Here is a 26,156-nt window from a genome sequence, read left to right as displayed (position 1 = left end):
TTCTCATCAACTGATACCCTTACATTCTTGTCAAGGCCATAACCTATAACAATAGTATGAACTGATGCTAGCCATATGGTCTATTTACTTGCCTCTTTTTACCTGTCAACTTATTCTGGAAGTTCAGTTCCACAGTGATGAATGCTATTCTGTCTGATTTGAGTTGGAGACCTTGTTCATGGTATTTCTCCATGGTCTACTTGCAGGAATTTTTATGTCCCTCCAAATTTGCCTATTTGGGCCTTACCAGAGTGTTTTTCAGGAGAACAATGACTTCTGATAAAGGATCTGAACTGTCTGAACTAAAGAAACAATTTCAGTCAAAATGAGTCACTGTTGATAAAACCTTATTCTAGACTAAATTAATTCATCTTTCATCTAAAATTCATCTGTTTATGAAAAGATCTAAGTTCAGTTCATTTTTGGAAGTATAGTTAATTACTACAGGAGCTCTTAACATACTCAAGAGATTCATACTCAAGAGATATATGGATAGATAAGTGTGGGGCAAGTTTTGATCATACATGAGAAAAAGATTACATTTTATTTCTATGAGCCTCTAACTGAAATTTGATTTTTCCTAAATCTTTATTCTGAGAAGAGGTCCATAGCCTTCACTAGAATATTAAAAGGATCCATCACACACATGCAAAAAAGAGATTAAGAACCCTTAAAGAAGTAGTATAGCTGACAAGAAGCAAATGCTTTTAAAATATAACTGCAAAGCCTGATGCATTGATAATTTCTTTTTCTTTTGCCCCTGTAGATGTTGACAATAGAAGCACTGTGCCTTCTTAAGAGAATAAAGACTTGCTTAAAAGAAGCCATGTTTATTTTCAGGGTCCCTCTTAAGCTACTAATAATCTATTCCTAAGGCCCATCCAAATCTAACTGACTTATTTGAGTCCTTTCATGTACTGAACATTTTCTGGAAAGTAAAATCTCTATAATATTAAAAACTGTTTTAAAACACTTCTTTGAGTACTCTTCAAATGAGCAACTCTTTGAAACAAAATGTACAAAGTTTCTTTCCCATACAGTGTTACATATGGGATGAAATAAAAACATATCTCTTCTCCTACAGTGTTATTATACACATTTATTTGCGCATATGGTCAGGGAAGATAATAAAAGTATGAAATTAGGTCTTCTAGCTAAGTCTGTTTATTTATTCAACACTGTCATTTCTCTGGCAAAAAAAGTGTCACTTTCCATGTTGTATCAAATTAAAGAGGTGTAGAATCTACTTTATGGCTTAGAAAATTAGGCATGAAAATAGTATTGAGAGATGATTCTAAGCTCCATTTATTGGACTGATGACAAGAATGCATCTGAATTGTCTCCTGTCACACCTAAGGGGAAAAAAGTCAGAAAAGACTTCCAAGCCCTGATATCTATATCAAATAATGTAGAGTAAGCTAAACTCTCATGATATAGCAAAACAAATGGAAGAAGAGATAAAGGAGATGGGAGTTCAGGAATGTGCTCTTTTAGATTTACTAGTCTATGACAGTCCTTGGTAAAAATTTAAGAAATAGTAATAGAACTGAAATTCAAGAAAAGTCATTAGATTGTCATTATAACCCATTCTTCTACTTTTGGAGTAACTGTGATACTTTTTATATTTGGTATGTACCCATATTGGTTACAGTTTAATTATTTCTTTTATCTTCCTCAGAGAATACTATAGGCACAATTAATATGCAATGAATTTTCATATAACCCACAGAACCTTATGAGTCAGAAGAGAATTTAAGTATTATATGGCCCACTGTTTCAACTAATGAATTTCCTCTTAAAGGATCTCCAGTATGGATACATATAATCTTTGCTGAGACCTCTAGTGATGGGGAAACTCAATTTCCCATTCTAGTTTTGCAGGAATTATTAAAAGTTCTTCAATATTGATCAGAGCACTTCCTCCTTGTAAATTCTATACTTTGGTCCCAGTTTTGGCTTTAGATTTTCAGAACAAATCTAATCCTTCTATTATAATGGGCCTTGAAATATTTAAAGATATAAAACAAAACATCATCCCCATATGTCCCCCCAGGTTTTTTCTCTAATCTGAGCATATCCACCTTTTAAAGTTTGATGATGACTACTCAAAGTTATTCCTCAATCATGTTATCTACAAATAAATGCAACAGTTCCTTGCTGAAGTATAAAATTAATTGTGAGCATTTGTAAACTTCTAAAAACTATTTTCTATGAAGAGACTGAAAAAGGCATTCACATACATTCAGATTTCTACATTTAAATTTTCAGTTGTTGAATTTTATTGAACAGAAATGCATTCTTCCTCAGTAACCAAAAATGACTTAAAATTTTTCTTAATACATAAGGAATTACAATTATTTGATTATTTAAGGATACAACAAACAATGTTCTGTTTCCAAAAAGTTGCGCAATACATTTCAAAAGCTTATGTCATCAAATTTACCAAATATCTGCTCATAGGATCCAATACTGATGAAAATTTGAAAAGAAAACAATATCCAAAAGATGTTGCTTTTTAAAATTCATTTTGCAAGCACTGTAATAAGAATTTAAAATCTGTGATTCTAAAAATAATGCTTAAACATATTCTGAAAATTTATAAAATGAAATGCCATATATCTAAATTCTCTCCATCAGTTGCTATTTAGCAATTTGTAGGACATACAAGAATTTTCTGCTCTGTCCCTGAACAAGAGTCCTCTAGCCTTTTCTCTAAAGGTGTTTCCAATTATCTATTGACCCTGATTACCATATATTTCCATACCTCACACTTCATATGATCATTTATTGGCAATTAATATTAGCTACCACAAAGATCAGAGAAAACAAACCCCAAACCCAGTTTCTTGTCTCATAATCTTAAAGTTTAAAGATCATACCCAAAGAGATTCATAAAAACACTGAAAGATTGGGTAGTTCAGAAAGAATGATTTTGCTTCTGAAATGATTTATTAGTTTCATTTCTTATTTAGTCTTCTGGTTGTGTTTAAATTGACAATTCTTCTTTTCTTCTCCTTTCAGCCACTATTTTGGAAGTCTTTGGGTAGAATGCCCTTGAGAAGATTGTTGGAAAGCTAGAGTGGATACAATGTAGGAAAAAGGCATAACAGTAGGAATGAGAAAATAGGGGAGGGGGAGAAATAATGTTTACCAAGGTTGAAGGAGAAAAGAAGGCAAATATCAACTGAAGAGTTAGTTTGTTTACACTAAGGTTTTGCATGTGAGAAACAGAGGGTGGTTAAAAGGAGAAAGGATCATGGAAACAGTAGAAGCAAGGTGAATAGAAGAATCAGAAAAAAAAATAGAAGGAAAAAAGTAAAAGTCAAAATGAGAAAACATCTTGATGAATAACATCTCAGTATTCCCTGTAGAATGCAGGGGAAATCATTTGGAAATTATCCTGGGGCATGTCTTATAATTTGAAATTAGAATTATTTTACATAATGTCTAAATTATCCATATTAGACCTTCTGAAAAGATATTGATATTGATGACTTATTTGCATTAACATGAGAGATCTGCTAATAAATTTTATATTTGGAATTCTACGTAAAAGATTCTTAAGCCACATAAATAACTTAAAAACAAACTAAAATTTCAATGTGGCACTGCCACAATTCTTAGAAGAGATGAGTAATGTCTCCTCTCCCCCATTGTCAATGAATTATGAATGTATGGGCAGATAATCACCATCTGACTTTGCTTTAGTGGGAATTAAAAACTGTCAACTTCCTTTCTCATTGGGAGTATATAAGAGGATTATCAATCAAAATTAGTTTTCTGTGATTCAAAGTGACTTTCAAATCAACATATTATAATTGTCATTTCTCTGAGATTCTTCTCAAGAAAATATCCCTTTTGCAATGATTAAAACACCCAGGAGAAATTTCAATTCAGGATTCCATTGTTACCAAAGAGCAAAAAAAGAATTTATCTTTCTAAAAGGATACCAAGAACCCTGTTTTACTATAGAATATGATTTACTTATTGAATATAGTAAAGGATCATAGATTTAGATCTTGAAGGGATACTAAAGAACAATGAATATAATCTCTCATTTTACAGATAAAAAACTGAGGCACAGAGTGGTTTAAGGGACTTTTCCAGGATCATAAACTATTAAGTATTTGGGATGGGTTTTTAACCAAAGCCTTACTGACATAACTTCTTACTAATATAATTTTTTTACTAAAATTCTATGCTAATTATGTTATTGTTATAACTTCAATAAGACATTTACCAAAGAGCCATTATTAAGGCTGCCTTTAATTCAGAGGAAAGGATATCATACATATTTTTAAAATTTTTAGGTAAGATTTCACCAAGTTTAAACTAACAAGCAATGCAAATATCACTTTAATATTATTCACTGACATATTATATGTATACTTATCTATTGAACGAGTTTCTCCACAGATATAAAATTCCTATTTTGTTATTATCCACTAATCCTTCCATCATCCTTATAAAAACAATAGTGGAATACAAAAAAAGTTAATGTTTTTAAGGAGGAATGAACCAGTCACAGAAAATTAATGAACTTTTCTTCAAATCAAAATCAAGTATACAGGTTGAAACAATGCTTAACACTTCTCTTCCTGAAGCAAATGTTTAGTTCTCAGAAATTTCTATAATTAAAAAGCAAACAAAACAAAACAAAACAAAACAAAACAAAACAAACCAAAACAAAGCAAAACAAATTCAAAATCTTCATATCTATTTGGCATGATTGTTTATCTTCACCAGAATTTTAACTTCCCAAACGCAAAGAAAGAAAAAATTATCATCTGTCCATTTTTCAAGTTTCTCAATGTATCTGGACTTTTTCTATGTACAATTTCAGGAGAGTGAGTCTACAGCATATATGTTTTCACTATATCCAGTCACTTAATATGGTAATCCAATAAACTGACACCTCTATATAATTTTTTCAACTGGATCTTAATTTCATTAGCATAGGGAATTATTGAAGAGGATATTTCCATTTCCAAAAAAGATTGGTACCTTATCTGAAACTTATAGTCTTCCAAAGTTGTCTGGAACATTGAGATATTATCATATAGGCAACATGTCTCCAAGACAAACTTAATCCATGTTTTTGGAGTCAGAAATCTCATCTGATACATTGCCTCTATAAACATATATACTGAAAAAATGAATAGAAAGGAGAAAATGGATGTAGGATTGATAAAGAAGTCAGAAAATCTACCTAAAAATTTTAGATAAGCATATTTATTTCATCTTATTTTGGCCTTTTAACCCAAATACAGATCTCTTTGCATCTCTATGACTATAAAAGCCCAGGGACTACAGCCAAAAATATTTTCATAAATGATAATTTATTCATCCAGGTTGAATAAATACATACATATGTGTGCATATGTGTAACATATAATATACATTTACATATTGCATGTAAATAATTGTGTTTTCTTATGGTTTTATTCCTAAAGATAGGCATGTTTAACTAGAATTCTTGTCTTTTGTATGCTGTTTTAGGAAGATGTAGTCATTTTTTCAATTAATTTCATGTGAAAAAGCAGAAGTGCCAATCAGAGACTATTTAGCTAATTAGATTCTCTGTCATTTGAGCTTATTTTCTGTAAAATAGAACTTTAAAAATTTTTTCCAAACTCTCCTTTAGAGAACTATATTCATATTTTGATGAATTTAGAAATTCTCTGAGCCATGAAACAAAAATCTTTCTCCCCAAGAAACCAGATATAAAGATCAAATACCACATCTTCTATACATAAAAATAAAATCATTCCTTTCCCTTCATATCACTCTTTTAAAACTTTCTTCGGCAAAAGTTTGTTATACATAATGAAATTTAGCACTAGCAACTTTGAGTGAAAATCATTATTCACAAACAAAAATTTGAAAGAAAAACCCCAATGTTTAAATTTTTGATTTATTTATTATTAATTGATTGATTATTAAAAATTGATTTATTTTATTAATAAGAAGCTGTGGATTCAAAGACAAAACAAAAAATTCATATAATATGGTTCTAGAACTTAATATCAAAATCTTGTCTATAATGGTATTATATATTAACATATATATAATATATATGTATGTGTAATATATATTTGGGGGACATAATGCCTTCAAGAACTTATTTATATTAATTTTAGTCAACTTTAAATTAAACAAATTCTCCAGGTTTTTTTTTGTCTGATGAGAATATCATTTTGGATACAGTCTTGCTTCAGTTAAATAAGAACATTTCAAAATGCAAGAGGAAAAATAAAATAAAGGTCTTAGACAATATGTCTAATGATCCACTGTAAATTTTCAAGTAGACTGACAGTAGCTTCTTTTTTTTTAATGGTGAAATATTTATTTAAATTTTTGCATCTCTTCCCTACCAAAAAAAGACATCCTTTTAGTAATAATAGCTAATCATAATACTAGATAACATTTATGTAGTGCTTACTATGTGTCATGAACTGTGCTAAGCATTTTATATTTATCATCTCATTTTCATTTCACAACAACCGTAGGAGATAGGTGCTATTACTTCCATTTTATAGATGAAAAAAACTGAGGGGAATGGAGTTTAAATGACTTGCTCAGGGGCTCATATAGCTAGTGAGTGTCTAAGATTATATTTGAATTCAGATCTTCCTGACTCCAAGCCCAGAGCTCTATTTACTGCCCCACCTACTTCAGACTTGCTCTTTGGAAGCTCTTATGATATGAGCTACTTCCTCTATTCTATCTTACTTCCAAAAATGGCACATCATTCTGTATAACTGGAATGTTCTCCTTCATCCTCTCTGTTTTTTAGGATACTTTGGTCTCAACTTTCGTGTCACCTCTTCTGCTAGATCTACCCATAACCTCTGAATTAGTTGTCTTGTATTTATTTAGGGTGAGGATTATGTTGTTTTGTTCTTTTCTTAGTATCATCAGCACCTAGCACAGTTCTTGACTTGTAAATGATCTCACTAAATCATTGCTGAATAGAAAGCCAAAGAATATGTGTGTATTTTTACATACTTTATGCACATATATACCTTATAGCACACATATACATGTATAAACATTTTTCTTTTGTGCATAAGGTATATATGTACAAATATACATATATACACTTACATATATACATAATATATACATATTCTTATGCACAAAAGAAAACATATAGCACAGACATAGCATGACTTATTTTAAATTATTTTTAAAAGACCTTAGAAATATTCTGCATTAAAACAATATAAAGATAATATGCATAATACTCATAAAATATCAAATGAGATGCTATTTGTAAAGTACTTAGCACTAAGTCTGACAGAGTAGATGCTTAATAAATGTGTATTACCTCTCAAAATAGTTGTAAATCTTTAATGCAAAGCCTACACATACAACCCATGTAGTGAAGGTGGGGGAAAATGGGGTAGAGAGGGCTGTTTAGTTAGTCAACCAGTAGTTATGTAAAAAATAGATGGGAGATTTTAGTGGACCTGAAATTTCCTTATGAACCAACAATATGACAAGAATACAAAAATACTAATGTCACATTAATAGATATGTAGTGCCTAGAATGAAGAAGGTGATAGTTCCCTTATGTTCTGTCCTGATCAGTCTATACCTACAATATTATATTCATTCTCATAACCATATTTTTGTAAGGGCATTAACAAATTTGAACTGGCAATGATATATACCTAAAATGTCAAGGGAGCTCAACATTGTGTCACTTAAGGATTAATTAAAGGGATTTTCAATATTTAACTTGGAGAAGAGAAAATTTAAGGAAATAAGTACGAGAGGAATTGTTATTAAACAATCCCTTTGGCTCCAGAGCTCAAAATAAGGCCAACCAGTTTAACTTAGGAAGATATATTTTCAGTTTTTTTTTAATATACTAAAATTGCAATAGTAAAAAAGCTCTATACGAAGAACTTCTATTATCAATACAAATTTGCACTTGCTTTTCCATTTACAACCTTAGTGAGTTTTCCTCTCTGCACAGGCATGAAAGGTGACTTTTTTAGAGTCACACATTTACTCTGTGGTGGGACTTGAACCCAAATCTTCCTGACTGCAAAACCAACTTATCCACTATTCCTGCTACCTCATGTTCAGGTGAATATAACTAGAAATTTCTAAGTAACTAGAACTCTCCAAAATTATAATGGAATATATCTAGTAGTAATGCCTGATAATATCACAGCAAAATTTTAAGCAGAAGTTAGGTGAATATTTATGAGCTATATGAAAGAATTTATTCTTTAGGGAAAGATCCTGCTAGCAACTTTGTGTGTGTGTGTGTGTGTGTGTGTGTGTGTGTGTGTGTGTGTGTGTGAGAGAGAGAGAGAGAGAGAGAGAGAGAGAGAGAGAGTGTGGTGGGGGGGTAAGGGTGGAGGAAAGGGGTAGGGAGACTGAGACAGAAACAAAGACAGAGACAAAGACAAAAACAGAGAGAATGCAGCTTTCGAAGTCTCTGGCAAATCTGAGGTTGTATATGTTTATGACTGTCATTTACTCCCATATTGTGCGTAGTGTATTTAACAAAAGAAGGGTTTTATTTTTATCCCCTATATCTCCATACACACAATTCGTCAATTAGTTGTTTCAGTGTTGTCAAATGCTTCATAACCCATTTAGGGTTTTTTTGGGAAAGATACTAAAGTGGTTTGCCATTTTCTTCTTTAGCTTATTATTCAGATGAGAAAACTGAATCAAACAGGATTAAGTGACTTTTCCAGCGTTACACAATTAGTTAGGTGTCTGAGGCCAGATTTGAACTTAAAAAGATGAATCTTCCTGATTCTAGACCCAGAACTCTGTTTACCTAGCTATCATACACATATAAAGTACTTTTAAAGCATGATACCTTGAAATATGGAGTTATTTCTAAATACTAAGAAGATACTGAGCTTGGGGATTCAACAATGATATTATAAAGTAAAAAAACTCCCTCACAATTTTTTCCTTCTTTATGGCAAATCAGGATTAGAAAAGTTTTTAGCACAGGAATAGTATGTTGAAAAGGTTTTTTTTTTTAATGAATTCATACACTACTGGCTAAAAGGAAGAGACTTTCTTATATACAACAATGCAATGTTCAGCATTGAGATGCTCCCACAAAATGAAATTTTTAGGCTATGTTTAATATTTTATGCAATAAATAGGGTGCCAGCAGTGGATAGTAAACATGCCATGGAATCAGGAAGATCTGAATTCAAAACTTGCTGTTGTTTCATGATAGTTGTGTGAATATGGGCAAATCCTTCAATTTCTCAGTGCTCAACTTTGAAGACTATTAAGTAACAGGGAAAGAAATTGTTCTGAATTGTTTGTGCACTGATTATTTCCTATGACATTATATGTCCACATCCTCCATATAAAGTCTAGATAATGTCTATTGAAATTAAAAACTGGGAATTATATCACATGAATTTAATAATCATAAACCAAATGAAAAATTTAGAGGTCTTGCCAAATTCCCTTCACTTTTCAAAACATACTGTCATACAACATTCTCATGATGCTGACAATTTAAAAAGTAATCATTAGTTAACGTATGCATAAAGAGAGTGAAGAAGATAGTATTATCATAAAGAATCTTTAGACTTTTCAGAAGAAAAGGAATAGAATTTTGTGTGTATAATACTTTATCATTAATATTTCTCGATATAACATTTGATAAGTAAAATTACTCTCTACAAAGCAACATTTTCCTCCCCCAAGTTCTTTAAGATGTATAACCTAGAAAAGCTAAATGTTCCCCAAGGACAGATTTATTGTTGCTTAAAAGTTTTCCTTTGAGACTAGGTATTCAATTATCTACACAAAGATTAAAACAATACTCTATTACATAATAATAATTTTTTTCTATTACATATATACCAGAAATTGCAAATACTTCAAACCATTTTGCCCTATTGGTGATTTTAAAGATAAACTATAGGAGTTGGCTTTCAGATTATAAAAAAAAATTTAAGAAAACCAATTAAAGAGTTATTTACAAATGAAGATTTACAGAAAGATCATTGGTACCTTGGGCTACACTTTCTTAAAAACCTGTAAAAAGAATGAAAACGGACTATTCATTTTTATTTCTTAAACTGTCATGTGAAATTCTTTGATTTTTTTTCATTTACCATGGGAGTTGACTTTTTAATAATTCTTTATAAAAAACTATATTGAGCCCAAACAAAGTTGAAGTATTATAACTGAAGTGCACAAAGCAAAGACTTGCAGGTGGCTTTCTTTTCAGATTTCAAATGATTTAAGTTTCAATTCTTTTAAACAGAGATAGAACATAGATTTGTTAAAAAGATAATAAAAATAGGAGTTCCTATCCCAGAGCACAGCTTTATTACATCTTTAAAGAGGCACTTTTTATGTTGTTCAGAATATGAAAAACTCACTCTTTGAGTGGTATTGACAGATACATGCAAAAAACAATGAAAAAATTAGAAGAGAAGTTATTTATTTTTCTTTAGCCAGCTGCCAATAAACCAAGGTCAACAAGATAGAGAAATGGAGCAGGAGCAAGAGAGAAAAGAAGAAGAAGAAATAGTCTGCTGGCCTTTATTCCAAACCAAATGTAGTGAAGCTCTTTCAGGTACATACATCCTCAGTCACAAGACCATCACATAAAGTTTAGCACTATTCTTGAAACTGAGAGTCAGCTTCAATAGGGTAAACAATCTTATATTGATAATTGACTACAACTTTTTTTCTTTAAATGAAGATATGAATGCTAATTAATAGGAACTAAGTTTGACAGTTCGTACACAAAGACATATGTCACAGAAAAGTCACTCAGAGGACTCCCAAACAAATTGCTAGTTAGGTAATACTGAGAAAAAAATTCATAAAGTTGAATTATATCTCTTAACCAAGCAACTTCAAAAAGGTCATTGGCCAATGAGCTTAGTTTTTGAATCATCTAAACAAAAGTAATTTCAAAAGGCATTACTATTATACTTCATCCATTCATTTTCAGATGTTTTAAGTAATAGAATCGACTATTATTTGTTCCATGCAATGCTCATGCAGCAGTGTAGCACTGCATATATCCCAAAGTGGAAGAAGGGGGATAACATTTGAATTTGAAATATATTAGAAGATTTACCATCCTGTTAACATTTTCTTAGGTCCATATTAAATAAGTTCATATTCCTTGAGTGCATTGTCACTGTGTGGTAAGGGGAGGTGACGGGAGATATGTTTTCTGGATCTAGAAAGATAACTTAAGATTACAAAGTTAAGCAATAGATGATATGTCACAGGAAAATCCACACAAAAATCAATGGAAGTTAACTCTCCTTAGTTTGTTATTGTTGCCCACCTCCCAATTATAAGACTGGAAGCTATGACTTGTAATCTTATAGTGAATTATGTAGAATATGAAGCCTAAGGCGTCAAGTTTATGTCACATATACAAACATGTAAAAACATAGGTATTGGGATCACTTAGCAGTACAATCATTAAATAAGAAATGAAGAGTCCATGATTCTTTATTTCCAAATGATTTTAAGCATTAAATCATTAATAGTTTGAACTGAATACTTGATACAGTAAGTGCTTTCTCTGTCACTGAAGAAAAATTGGCATTTTAAAAATTATTCTTAATTCATATTTATTAGCAACTTCTTAACATATTTTGAATTGTACCAATTAATGTATTGGTGTTCTCTTTTATAATCAAGATATTCCCAAATACTTTTAATATAGACTAATGTACCAAGGTATTACAATCTGAAATAATCCATGCAAATTGATTAAATGATTAATATGGAAAAGAAAGCTGCATCTATCTTTCCTGTTTGGGTCACAGATTCTGATATATGCTTCAAATACTCATTCAGATGTCCAACTTAGGTTAGATTTGGGAAAGGAAACATTGAGTGTGTAAAAGTTAATAAGACAAAGCAATAAAACTTTATTACTTCCAGTTCCCAATAACTTGGTGAGTTAGTCTCTTTCTCTTCTCTTCACATCCCAAAACATATAGTTCTTGTCCATTGAGCCCCAAATCCAAAAAATGAATAGGGACTTTGATTCTTTTCCCTGATAATAGGAATGTAAATTAAAAGAAAATATTGCCACCATATTGGAAGAGTTCCCTTTTAATGGTGAACCCCAAAACAAGTTTTAGTCTTTATCACCTACCCTAGTTTTGGTGATTTATCTATAACTCTTAAATTCAGTTTGTCCATTCATTCCTGTCCTTTCTATGTACATACTTAAGTGGATAACAGAAACCTAGCATTGGTCAGTTTGAGAAAAACTTAGTTGATGAATGCCATTAAATCTATATCAAGATCTGTTATTCCTCTGAGGTAAAAAGGATTTCAGCAATATGGCACATGTTCAAGACTACATTACAGATAAAATTAGTACGCCCTTAAACAATCAGTGAGAGTCTGTTTCACTACACCTGGTTTACATTGACCTTTAGTTGAAATAGGTTTCAGAAATACCTTATATGACAATCTATAACATCTTTAAGCATATTGAACAACTATCAAGGGGTATATGGATCCTAAATTAGTAGGCATCTTACTTCTTTAGAGCTCAGTAAAAATATATATATATATATGCATTTTTAATCAACCAGTTCACATGATTCAGAAATTAGCCCCTTGTCTACTAGTGAAAAGTGTTGTGGTCAAAATTAGTTGTCAAAACATTTGGCTTGTATGAGTTCTTTCCTCTTGGTTGATGGGATTTGAGAAAATGTTTTCCAAATATACTAAACAGAATACAATGGAGGCTTGAGTAAAGAACAAATTGTGAAGATAGAAATCTAAGAAGAGTCCACACTGTTTCTGAATTCTGTTTCTTAACTGAGAGGAAATGCCACTTCTCAATGCCCAAAGACTCAAACATAAAACAATTCCAAAGTTTGATTTACCTCCTCAAATGGAATCCTTTGTCTTGATAATAACAAGGCCAGTGAGGGTCTCAGGGCATATTTCCTGTGAAATTATAATCCCTAGCTAGGAACTATTATTACAATAATAACATTTCCTGTGATATTCTTTTTCCTTTTTCCCTTTTCCCATGAAGAAATGTATTAATATACTGAAAAAGAATCTCAGAGGAGAAAGATGAAGCAGTAACTATGATAGCTGCAATATGGCTTCATAGGAAACAGGGCTACATTTAATTAGGTTTGATCTTTTTCATGTGTCTTTTACCCCTTTGGTTACAGTGTGGTATGTGTATGTATGTATGTAATATGTGTGTGTGACAGGGACTTAAGAGTCATCCTTTTCCAAACTACGTTGCTATCAAGACTAACAAAATTGAAGTGGAGCTTACACTATATTTACAAACAAGTTGGCACTTACAGAATAAATTATTGATTTAAAAAAAAATCCAACCCAGAACACCTATGTTTTAGGCATACTGGGAAAACCTGCTGCCTTATAACATTATGCTACATTAATATGAATAAATAGATTCCCAGCTGGTACATTCTTCCCCAATGGTTTGCTTCTTCCTGAAAGGGAGTACCGTTCCATTCCAATTTATAGTGATGTTAATAGGTTCTTAATCCAGAGAAAGTAAAGGCTGCATGTTTTCTTCCTCATTTTTATCCATGCGTTTTAGTACTGCAGGATCCACTACTGACTGAGATCTGTAAATGAGAGAGAGAGAGAGAGAGAGATGAAATAAATAATTTGATTGATTAATTAATTAAACCAAGATTAGCTGAATTATCCACATTATAATTTTCCAACACATCTGTTCCTATTAAGTTATTGATAGTATAATTAAGCAAATTATGTTTTCCCCTAATACTACTCTCTGTCTTTTCTTTATTTAAATTCCTTCATGAATCTAATATATTCACCCACTCTTAAATCAAGGGATATGGAATATAAAAATAAAGGAAATTTTATGGGGAAAAAGGATAAATGGTGACTCAAATTAGGTCAGTGAAAAAACAAAGTAATGCTATCAACTGCCTCCATCAGAATATCAATCCCTTAAACACATTTTTGTCATTGTATATCTAGTTCCTATATATAGCATGGTGCTGAAATTAACTTATTTGGAGCATGGAGCATTGAGTAGAAAAGGGTAGAAAAATACATGTGAGATAATTTGGGGAAGCTGATAATCTTCTAGATCCTTTCTAAAAACTAAGCAATTATAAATTTTTTAATACCATGGATTTTTCAGGACAAATAAAACCTGGAAATAAAATGTCTTTGCAATGAGTAGAGTAATATGTTTAAAAAGGAGGGGAAGAATTCTGGGAAGATGGCAGAGTAGATGGGTAAATTGCAAGCTCTCCAGATTTCCCCCACAAATCGAACAAATTTGTGCCTCAGGGCAAACACTGACTTGTGAAAAATCAAGATTTGAGGTAGGACTGGAGTCCTCCAGCTACAACCTCAGAAAATCTGAATAAAGACCTGGGGCTGGGATTAACCATGAAGTATAAACACCTACAGGCTAGCTCCCAAAAACACCAAGTGGGAAGCCCTGGAGCTAACTCAGTGTGTCTGGAGCCTCAGCAAGAACCACAGAAACTTTTACTTCCTGGACTGCTTATGGAATCCAGGTCTGAGTCTGGGAAGACTAAGGGAACTTGGGCTGATTAGGAACACCAGGCCCAGCTGTGCTGCAGGGACTTGGCCCTAGATGAGAAGGATTCAACCCCCAGACCAAAAAGAACATCTCACAAGAAACAAGGGAAAAAATTCAAATACGCTTGAGCTACAATTAGAATTGTACAGGACTAATTAGCAGCCACAATAAGAAAATACAGATCCTAGAATCATTATCTATTGAAAATCAAAAGAATTAAGCCTATGGCCAAAAATATCATATCCAGCAAAATTATCTATAAGACTGAATGAGAAAAAGTGGAAATTTAATGAACTTGTAGATTTTCAAGACTTTCTTTCAACCAAACCCAAACTCAAAAGAAAATTTAACATATAAGAGCCAATATTAAAGATAATTTTCGAGGAACTCAACATGGATAAATTGTCTATGTTTTTTACATGGGAAATTTATAGCATATGTTTAAAATTGACATCTACAATATAGCAGCTTAAAAGAAATATTGGGGCAGAGTTAAGGTAAAAAATAATAATTATGTCATAAAATGAGGTGCAGAAGAAGAATAGATACAGGGGATTAGAGGGGAGAGGAAGGCTCATAGTTCCGAAAACCTATTCACATAAGGAATGGATTAAATAGGCAACATTACGTACATATTTTGAAGGGTATACCCTCCAAATCTATAAAGAAATAAGGAGGAGAGCTGAGCAGACAGAAAAACAAAGGGTGAGGAAAGAAAACAAGGGAGGTATTCATGGAGAGATTAAGTAATAGCATTATTAGGAGCAGAATTAAAGCAAAGGGTCAGCAGGGATAGAAAGCTATCTGTGTGTCTATGTGTAGAAGTAGAAGTGTATGTATGTGTATGTAAAATATATATGCTTTCTTAGCTATAGTCTGCTTGAGAGTGGTGGAAGGGATGAAAGGGGGGAAAAGAATAAAATAAAAAAGGTGCACAGCAGAGAAGAAAAGAACAATTTACAAGAAAGTAAAGATGGAAACTTGTGAAAATAATTTCTTCTACTAATATATATACTTTCTTGAACTAGTATTTGTTGTTACATATTTTGAATTCTTCCTGATGCTTTGCTGGGCACATGAAAATGTTCTCCTTTGTTTGATTGTATTTTGTATTCCTTTTCTGTTTTTGTTTTTTTCTTTTTCTGTTTCTTTAAATAAAATATATATATATTTTTTAAAATTTAAAAAAAGACTTAAATGGGTTCAGTTGTGAAAGGCTTTAAATACCAAATCAAAAAAAATAGAATTATTATATTTAATCCTGTAGGTATCAGGAGTCATTGGAGTTTGGGGATGACATAAACAGATTTATGTTTTAAAGAAATTGCCCAAACAACTTTTTGAATTATGAATTGGAGTAAGAAGAAAAATTAAGTCAGGAAAAATAATTAGAAAGGTATTGCAATAATCCAGCCAAATAAAGGTGAAGTCCTGGAAGAAGATGTAAAAGAGATGATACAAAGATAGAAATGTCAAGATTAGGTCACTAATTGGACATGTACAATCAATGAGAAAAAGGAGAAAAGGATAACATCAAAATTGCAAAACAACCAAAATAAAAGACAAGATTCCTAGCCTGAAGAAATAAAACAAAGTTTAAATACGTTTTTCCTCATAAAGCATAAATTTGGAGATATTCAATGTTACTATATTCAAAAGATAAATACAATAATTCCATGAATTCCCAACTAGAACATGTAATGATAACCTTAACACAGTGAATTTGTTTCTTGAGATTTTTAAAGTAAACTACTATCTCTTCTAATTTAAGTAATATCATTTTGTTATTGGAGAAGCAAATAATCTAAACAAGATACTTCTATACACACACAACTCTGTAGTAGATGAGAAGTATACTTCAGTTTATCAATGGGAAACAATGAGAAACTGGGAAGGAGAAAAGCCCATTGGCATACTATTGTATGTTGTAGCAGAAAACGGCCTCCTTAGTGGCTATAGCATTAGCAAAGAAACTGCCCCTTTAAAATTCTACCCACAATGATTGTTTCCCTTCCTGCTATTATACCAGTCAATTGGATATTGCTGTGGTAATATGCTTCTTAACAGACATCATAAATTTCAGATAGAAAAATTAATCTAAAGTACAGGCTAATGATGAATAAAAGCAGACAACACAGCCATTTATAACCTGAAATCAAAACAACCCCCCCCAAAATGAATTAGATTATTAAGTGAACTGATTCAACTGTAATACTAAGCTTCATAAAATGGGTTTTGAAAGCAGAATAAAAAACTTCAAAGACAAGAGGAAAAGTAGATGATCACTATTTCTAACTCATTTTTACTAGTTCATATCAACAGCAAATAGGCAGCTGTCTTCTATTTCAAGACAGTGAATAAAAAGACAAGCCAGATAACTAAATAGGAGCTGGAACCATTATAAGAAAGAAATGCTTAGCTCAATGCCTGATGCATAGTAGATATTTAATAAATTCTTGTTGACTGACATTTATTTTTTGGCATCATTTTTTGGCATTGTTTTAAGCAAACATAGACTATTTGCCTATAGTAAAAGATAAATAAAAATCTTTAAAATAAAAAAGCAAACAATTGAAACTAGGCACTCTAAAAAAAACAAGATATACTTGTTTCTTTTACTAATGTTTAATTGACTAGTGAATAGTGAACTAGTCAGTTAGGAAAACTTGAGTTCAAATCCTGCCTCTTGGAAGTCATTTAATCTCATTGTGCAATAGTTGTAAAACTATTCTACAGTTGTTCTATATATGCATATATAAAGCATATAACATCAAAACTGCAAAACAACAGACAAGATTCCTAGCCTGACAAATTATATAAAACAAAGTTAAAATGCACTTTCCTTATTATCCATAAATCTGGATATTAATTTTTATTGTATTCCCATCTATTACCATCACTTATCAAAAGATAAATACAATAATTTCATGAATTCCCTATTAGAACATGTGATGATAATAAAATTTAACGTATAGTGAATTTGTTTCTTGGGATTTTTAAATTGTGTATATACACACACAAACACACATCATTTTCTTCAGCAGAAGAATATAAACTTCTTGAGAATAGGTATTGCTTCATTTATTTATTTTTGTAATAGGAGGCACTTGGTGCTTATTGATTGATTTCTTAGTAGTTTTCCATTGTCTAAGATATTTGGAGTTTCTAAACTAGAGTTCCTTATGGTGATGAAATTACATACAAAAAAAATCAATTAAGTACAATGTAGTATGCAAATATATGTCTATCTCATATTGAAAGATGCAACAATTTACTAATAATGCCTTAATATCTTTAATAATTGTTAATCCATTGATTTGAAAGAGTTAATGAATTTTTCAAAGTTCTTTATGTCCTTTGAGTAAACTGTTGATAAAATGATCCCTTGGGCTATTTAATTTACTAAGTATTGAGAATGTAGGAAGGAAACTATTTAAAACAAATAGCTATAGAGAATGAAAAAAGGAAAGAAAAGATAGATAATGAATATGTAGAGTAATGTATCTATGTTGAAGTATGTTCTTGTAACATTGAAAAATACACCAAGCTCTAATAAGAAATGACAGACTATTTTGGGACTGCTTGTAGCATCACATGAGCCTCTATAAAGTCCTACTCTGCTCTCATTTTGGCATAGATTTACTCTTGTTTTCATAATACTTGCCAAAGTATTATGTATTGAAGGCAAACACTGGAAGTTCCTACTAAGCAGAAAAAGTGGGACTGGCAATAGACTACTTTTCAACAATAACAATAGAAGTACTATATAAATTTGGACAGACTCTTCATTAGAAAGCTAACCACAAGTTAATGATTTTAGATGTTGAGGTAGAAAGGTCATACAATAACTCATGAAGATTATTGAGGAAGGGTTCTGAGAAGAGTTGTTGGAAGTATCCACATCAATGAAATTATGATGCATAGAACTTTAATATATTACTTTAAAAATATTTATTATTCTTTTAAAGTTATATCTTTTTTACCTTTTTCTCCCAATCTCTAAATGTATATAAAGATGGCAGCTTTAACATAAAGTTTAAAGATTCTTAATCTGCTCTCATTATGCACTATAAATGTCAGAATTGGTTTGGGGATACTGTGAACCACTACAAATGTAAAACATCTCCTAAATAAAATGATTCAGGCATAAACTGATTATGGGCTTATATCCTAACCTAAATAATATTGTTTCGGTTCCATTTCTCTTTCAGTCCATAAAGAATAGGGATACCTACTCAGGGTCATTGAGTACCATTCAGTTAGATATCTGCAAGATTGTTATATACCAGGAATACATCTAAAAAGTACCCAACCATCCCTGATACTTTGCCATTAACAAAAGGAATTTCTTTGAAAATATATCTTAGAAGTCTAAAATTTAAATTTAGGACATTAGATCCAGAAATGTACAATGGAAAGCACCTCTTAGGTAGTTTACATAAAGGGAAAAGTGTCTTTTTCTAATGGGTCTTCAGAAATCTACATAAGCAGAGAATAAAACAAAATTCCCCAGCAGGTGGGTGAATAAGGGGCTCTTAATGATAATGAATAATAAAAATAATAATAACTCATATCTTTATAATAGTTTAAGGCTTGCAAATAATTTTCTATACATTATCTAATTTGATTCTCACAATAACCCATAAGATATATCATTTTATTCTCCCTATTTTAGAAATGAGACAACTAAGCTTATATAACTTACACATAGTTATACTTTTAATGGTTTCAGTGGGATCATATTCAAGTCTTCCTAATACAAAATCTAGGGTTCTAAACTTAGTGTCACACTGTCTCCAAATTACCTCAGATTAACCCAAGCTGAAAATCAGGTAGAAATAAGTATATTCATATCCCATTTTAGAGAATTCATGGTACTTACCTCAAAGTAGGGGGGGTGGGAATCGTGTTAGAATAAGAATCTCATCTTTCTGTAGTTTCCAAAAAGAACATATTCAATATACAGTAGGACTGTTATATAATAGAAACACACACACATGTACAGAAAATAAAGCAAAAATCTGCTTATAATATATAACTGAAATTTTAATTTACATGGTTTTTCCTGACATACCTCTTCATGGACTTTGGAGATAGTTCTTTCTCTACGTCTTTTACTGGCATACTATAGGAGTCCACATTGTATTCACTGTCATCATCATATTCATGGTCTAGAAGTGTTCTTGCCCATGTACCCATGTCATAGGGGGGTAACATTCCTCCAAATTCAGAAGGTAGGATCTCTGGATGAATGAGTTGATGCAGGCTATTCAGATTATTTCCATGCAAAAATATCTATATTTTCAAAAGAAAAAGAAGTCATCCAAAGCACAACTCACAAAATAAACAGAATTACATTGACTAAAAAGAATACTATAATCCTGTGATAATTTTTCATAACTACTATTAAGAAGATGAAGAATCACTTTTCTAGGTCATACCATGACCAAAGTGCTAAGCTAGGCTAGATTGTGTGTGTTTATTCTGATCTGGGAAAATCCAAAGTTAGGGAGGAAATTGCATGTGTACCATAAACAAATCCATTGGTCAACCTAAAATTTAGCATTATAGTTTGTATGGTAAACCTTACTGACCTATATTGGAAATAAGAACACTTAACAAAGGACTCAGCAATTAAATACTGCCACCTCACATATTAAGCCTATAAGTTGACATGGGTATAATGCCCTTCTCCTAACTGCTACTAAGAATGCTTTACCCATAGCAGTCCTAAATGCTGTTCTACAATGCAAAAGAGAAAGAATTGAAATCTAATGTTCTGAATTCCCTCAAAATGAGTAGCATTTTGTATTACAAGGGACTTGACCATTCTAGTGTTTCTAGATAATTTCTCTACTACAGATTTCCAGTGGATTATATTCCAAATAGTTGAAATATGGATATTTAAAAACCTTCCTGTTAACATGGAAACCTGAAGTCATTCACATGTTTAGAATTGTCCTCATACCACTACCATTCCCCAGGATTCTTATAATCTTCCATTCTTCCTCTTCTCAAACATTGTTCCCCCCAATCCTGACCCAGTGGTTCTTATTATCATTGAAACTTGAGGTAGTATCTGATTAAATATTGTCCCTAATTAAAGAGAGAAATACAAAAATTAATTTATAAAGGATAAAATATAAAATAAATTAAATGCTTATCTTAGGATATTTAGAAACTAATTTACATTGCTTATATTTCATAGTCACAGACTTCTAAGGATAATTTCACAAGAGAAAAAAATCCATCTGTTGTCCTTTTAAAGTTCAATAAAGGTTAAGTTAAAAATATGAAATATAAAAGATAATATTTTAGATAATTTGTTCTAGTATGTAACTAATTCCATCTGCAAGTAATTACTAAAATGCATTCAATTATTCTACTGTTTCATTTTTTATAACATGAAAACTTTTACAAAATTAATCAGAATTTTCAAAAATAGTTTTTTGTGATTTGCATCTTAATATCAAAAAAGATTTGCTAATAAGCTTCCTATTCTAGCATCTGGAAAGCAAATATTCGGGTAGTATTTTGAAGGTGTTATGAAAATAATAGGTGATATGACACACAATTACATTCTCATATGAAATTTTCCTGACTAACCAAATTTTAATTAAATAAACTTCTGATCTCTCTCTTTTGAGCCTGGATTAGAATCAGGTTCCCAAATAGTAAGATCCAGCTAGAGTATCTCAATCTTTTCCTAGCTCTGTGTTTCAACAATAACATGAACAAGAAGAGATGGGCACCACAAACATTCACAGCTGTTTCTAAAAAATATTAACAAATTGAACTGCAAAAACATATTTTACTTAGAATAATTTATTTGAAAATTAAAAAATATGAGCAATTTTAACTCTCTTTTAAAATCAACTGTAGCCTAAAATATACCTGGTTAAGAGAAGCATAAAAGTAATTGCAAGCGCATTCATCAGATCTTAAAACTGGAATAGATACTAGCACTATCCAAATTTCCACTGCTTTTCTTTCTGGGGGTAAATCTGAGGTGTGAACTAATGCTTCAACATAATACATAAGTGGTAAATGTGTGTATGCATATTTAACTCTATGAAAACACACATATGTACATACATATATAGAAATGTATATCTAAGTTAAACAATAGACATGTAGAGAGCTCAATGATGAAACGTTGGTCTTGAAGTCAGGAAGATCTGAATTTAAATCCAGCCTCAGATACTCAGTAACTCTCGGCCAGCCACTTAACCTCTCTTTACACTGGAGAAAGAAATAGCAAATCACTCCAGTATCTTTTTCAGGAAAACTCCATGGACAGTATGATCCACAGGATCACAAAAAGTCAGATACGAGTGAATGACTAAACAAAAATATGATAAAATGTTCTTTCCATTGTTAGGGAATGTGGAGAGGAAAGAAGATGAAAGAGATGTCCCTAATATACTGAATAATTTCATCTTCTATTTTAAAAAATGATTTAATTCTATTTTCACATTTGTTGAAGTAATTCCTTAAATAATTTTGACAGTACTCATAAGATCCTGACTATAGCAAATACTGTTCTCTGTAATGGCATTTCTAATAATTTGCTACTACTAAAATAATAAATAACATTTATATTGCATTTTGAAATTTATAAAGTCCCAAATATACACATTTTCATTTAATTCTTATAATAATCCTATGAAGCTGATTTTATTATTATCTAATTTTAGAAGCAGATAAACTAAGATAAAAGAGTAACTTGAAGATCATGCAAAAACTAAATTACCAAGGAAGAGTCTGAACATGTCTGCTGACTCAGAATTTCATGCTCCACTATGACACAAATATATTGTATATTATTAATTTTTATTATTATAAATAAATGACATTTTTACAAGTGCATGGGGCTTGGATATCCATGGCTACACTGAAACACTGTCTTCTTAGTACTTAAGAATAAATTACATTCAGTATAATTGCAATATTACATAGCTTACCATATTCTAATTCACCAAAAATTAGCAATCCAGTGACAGAATTCTATTAACTAAAATATTTGATTCCCCATAGAAACTACTGTCAGGTAGCTCAGCGTATAATTGACCTTGACAAGCTACATGTATTTAAGGAAAATAAATAGATATGTGTGTACATAAATATATTCAATACATGTCATTTTACTTCAAATAGACCAATTACAACATTAAATTAAATTATATTTTTAAAATGTAAATGTCAGCAAGATGAAAAAGAAAACACTAGATAGGGACTCAAGATTCTTAGATCAGAGTTTGGACTCTACCATAGATAAACTGTGAGTCACTTAAATCTATTTTAAGTTTCAATTCCATCATGCTTTTACTAAAATCTTATATCATGAAAGATATTCTGGTTGATTGGAATTAGGCTATGGTTTATATATGTAGTAATATATTTTCTTTTCCTTTAAAACATAGGAGAGCTATTTTTGAAATGTTACTTAATATACATAAATTCTTCAACATAAATATCTGAAATAAAGACAGAGAGAAAAAGAGGCTAAAAATATCTATTTACAAGTGTGTAAATATATATTTTGTATTAACTTATTTTTACTCTAAGTTCATATTATGAAATTTACAGAATAAATAATATTAGAAAAGTAGAAATATTAAAAATACCCTTTTGCGCGTCTTCTCCTTCAGGAAAGGCCGTATAACAGTATATAGAGCATGGATATACCAAGGCTGATTAACAAAATGAATTCCTCCAAATCGAGCTGGAAAACTGTCCTGCAGTATCACACAAAACAAATCCAATATATGTTTGATTATTCCAAGAAGATTAAGTAATTCAGTTCACTAAATATTAAATATTATGAGCACAGCACTGTACTGGGTGGTGGAGACACGCAGACAAAAAAAAAATTGTCCTTTTCTTTCAGCACTTAACATTCTTTTGAAAAAATGTTCTAAACAAATTTAGCTGCTTCAGAAGTGGTTTAACTGCCTATGAAAAGAGAAGTGGTAACAAACTCTCTTCATTGAGCATTATCATTGTCAATTAGCATTGAAAGATAGCAAGAACATATCCTCAAAATCAAATAACTCTTGTAAATTTTCCAACATCCCCCCTTAGCAGTCAGTCAATATGCATTATAGAGCATAAATAAAAAGCATTTGAAGTTTGCTAAGCATTTCTACCATGCTGGATGTTTTCTTTTATTTTTCCTTAAAATATCAATGTATTTTGCTTCTAATATAAGCAAGAGTCTGCCACATACTAAGCATTGAATGGGCATTTTAAAAGTTTTCCTTTCCTTACTTCAAGCTTAAAAATAAAAACATTAAGTTTAAAGTGCAAATCAAAATTTTTAATTAGAATTTTAAGAGGTTTAAAAATACATTTTCTTATAAATGTATATGTGTGTATACACTTGAAAACATATTTTGACACTAATGCATTCTTGGTGCACCAAGACCATTAGTCTTGGTGGAATTGTAAATTGATCCAAATATTTTGGATAGCAATTTATTCCTATGCACAAATAAGAAATTAATGATATACTTTAATCCAGTAATAACACTACTACATCTGTATCCCTTTAAAAATAATTTTATTGGTGTTTTCTCTTTCATATATCACCATGTATCCTTCCCTCCCTTACATCAACACAGAGATCCATCTTATATGACAAATAGTATTTTTTTTAGAGAGAAGGGGAAAATCAGTATAACTGATTGATACATTGAGAAAATACAAAAACATGTGCAACGTGTAACACCTACGGACATTCCACTTCACCAGTGAGTAGACTGAAAGTGTTTTCACATTTCTTTCCTTTGAGTCCCAATTAATCTTTGTAATTTATTATATTTACTTTAATTTTTTGATGTGTCCTTGTTCTTTCCATGGTTGTTGTTATAGTTACCATGTACATTGTTTTCTTGACTCTGCTTACTCCATTCTGCATCATTTCATCAAGTCTTTACAGGCTTCTCTGTATTCCTCATAAGTACCATTTCTTACAGCACAGTAGCATTCCATTATATTCATGTATCACAATTTGCTTAGCTATTTCCCAAATGATTAGCATCTACTTTCCATCCAATTCTTTATTATCACAAAAATGCTTTTATAAATATGTGGAGATGTTTTTGTTATCAATAGCTTCCTTGGGATAAAAGCTCAGTAACAGAGCCTCTGATTCAAAAAGTATGAATATTTTAACCACTTTATTTGAATAATTCCAAATTGCTTTCCAGAATGGCTGTACCATTTCAAAGCTCCATCAACAATGTGTTAGTATGTCTTTATTTCCATAATCCCATCCAACATTGTCTGCTGCCATTTTTTTAGTCTTTTGCCCATTTGTAGGGTGTGAGGTAAAGCTTCATAGTTATTTTAATTTGCGTTTCTCTTTTTGATGATTTGGAAATTATTTTCATGTGGTTGTGAATGCTTTATAATTCATCTTTTGAAAACTGTTTATATCCTTTGACAAAACTTTTTGATTAATCTTACATTGCAGGGTTCATAATTAACATATGATGACTAGAGATAATTACAACTTTATGCATCAATATGTGTAGCATAGGATGAAGAATTGGAGAAATTTTCTGAGGAACTTGAAAAGATCCTCCTATTTAAATTAACATATACTTTAATACCAGATTAGAATAAATAGCAAAAACAAGAAACTAAGACATATAATTGAGGAAACTCTGGCTTTTTTTTTCATTAAGCCAATTCTTAGTTTTATTAGTTTAATAGGTTTTTTACTTTCAATTTAATTAATCTCTCTTTTGATTTTCAGAAATTCTAATTTGGTATTTAATGGAGGGGGGTTAATTTGTTCTTTTTCTAGCTTGTTTTGTTACTAGGTCTGTAGCTCAAAGAGATATTTTAAAAAAATAGAAAAGGACTTATATGTACAAAGAGTTTAGCAACTCTTTTTGAGGTAAAAAAAAGAACTGAATATTAAAGAGACATCCATCAATTGGGGAATGATTAAACAAGGTATAGCATATAGTTGGGATTGAATAGTATTATGCTGTAAAAAAATAACCAACAGAATGATTTCAGAAAAGCATAGGAAGATTTTTTAGAAACTGAAGCAAAGTGAACTAAACAGAACCAATATATCACTACACGCAATAATGATAATATTGTACAACAATAAACTGTGTGTGATTTGGCTATTTTCAGCAATACAATGATATAAGGCAATTCCAAAGATATACAATGAAAAATTATGTTCATCTCCAGAGAAAGAACTGGTGGAGTCTGAATGCAGATCAAAGCATACTTTTTAAACTTTTTTTTTTTTGGTTTTCTTTCTTTTTCTTTTTTTGGTCTGAGTTCTCTTTTGCAATATGGCTAATATGGAAATATGTTTTGCATGGCCACATATATAATCTCTTATCCAAGTGTTTGCCTTCTCAGGAGGGTTTTTGAAAATCAATAATTACTTTTAAATGTATGTTAAAATTGTTTTTACATGTAATTGAGAAAAAAATGAAATAAAAACATTCTTTTAAAAAGAAATCATATGTCTGTGTACAATATATACATACATATCTGCTAAAATTGTGTCTAAATTGACTACTTATTAGAAGGCCTGGATTATCATAAAGCA

The 26,156-nt window shown here is 31.0% G+C and overlaps 1 protein-coding gene across 1 annotated transcript in view; it reads right to left on the bottom strand.

Moving 5' to 3' along the window:
- Positions 1-10,312: 10,312 nt before the first annotated feature.
- Positions 10,313-26,156, bottom strand: part of CLVS2 (clavesin 2) — a 99,209-nt gene continuing 83,365 nt past the window's right edge. Inside the window, exons 3-5 of the mRNA XM_051997678.1 lie at positions 23,200-23,310; positions 19,647-19,867; positions 10,313-13,613 (exon numbers count right to left, since the gene is read on the bottom strand). Coding sequence (XP_051853638.1) covers positions 13,526-13,613; positions 19,647-19,867; positions 23,200-23,310 — 420 coding nt within the window. The 3' untranslated portion in view covers positions 10,313-13,525. The remainder of the gene's footprint in view (positions 13,614-19,646; positions 19,868-23,199; positions 23,311-26,156) is intronic.

Source organism: Antechinus flavipes, chromosome 4 (assembly GCF_016432865.1).
Source record: "Antechinus flavipes isolate AdamAnt ecotype Samford, QLD, Australia chromosome 4, AdamAnt_v2, whole genome shotgun sequence".
Lineage (NCBI taxonomy): Eukaryota > Metazoa > Chordata > Mammalia > Dasyuromorphia > Dasyuridae > Antechinus > Antechinus flavipes.
Note: the sequence above shows the minus strand (reverse complement) of the source record. Positions and strands in the feature narration are given on the sequence as shown.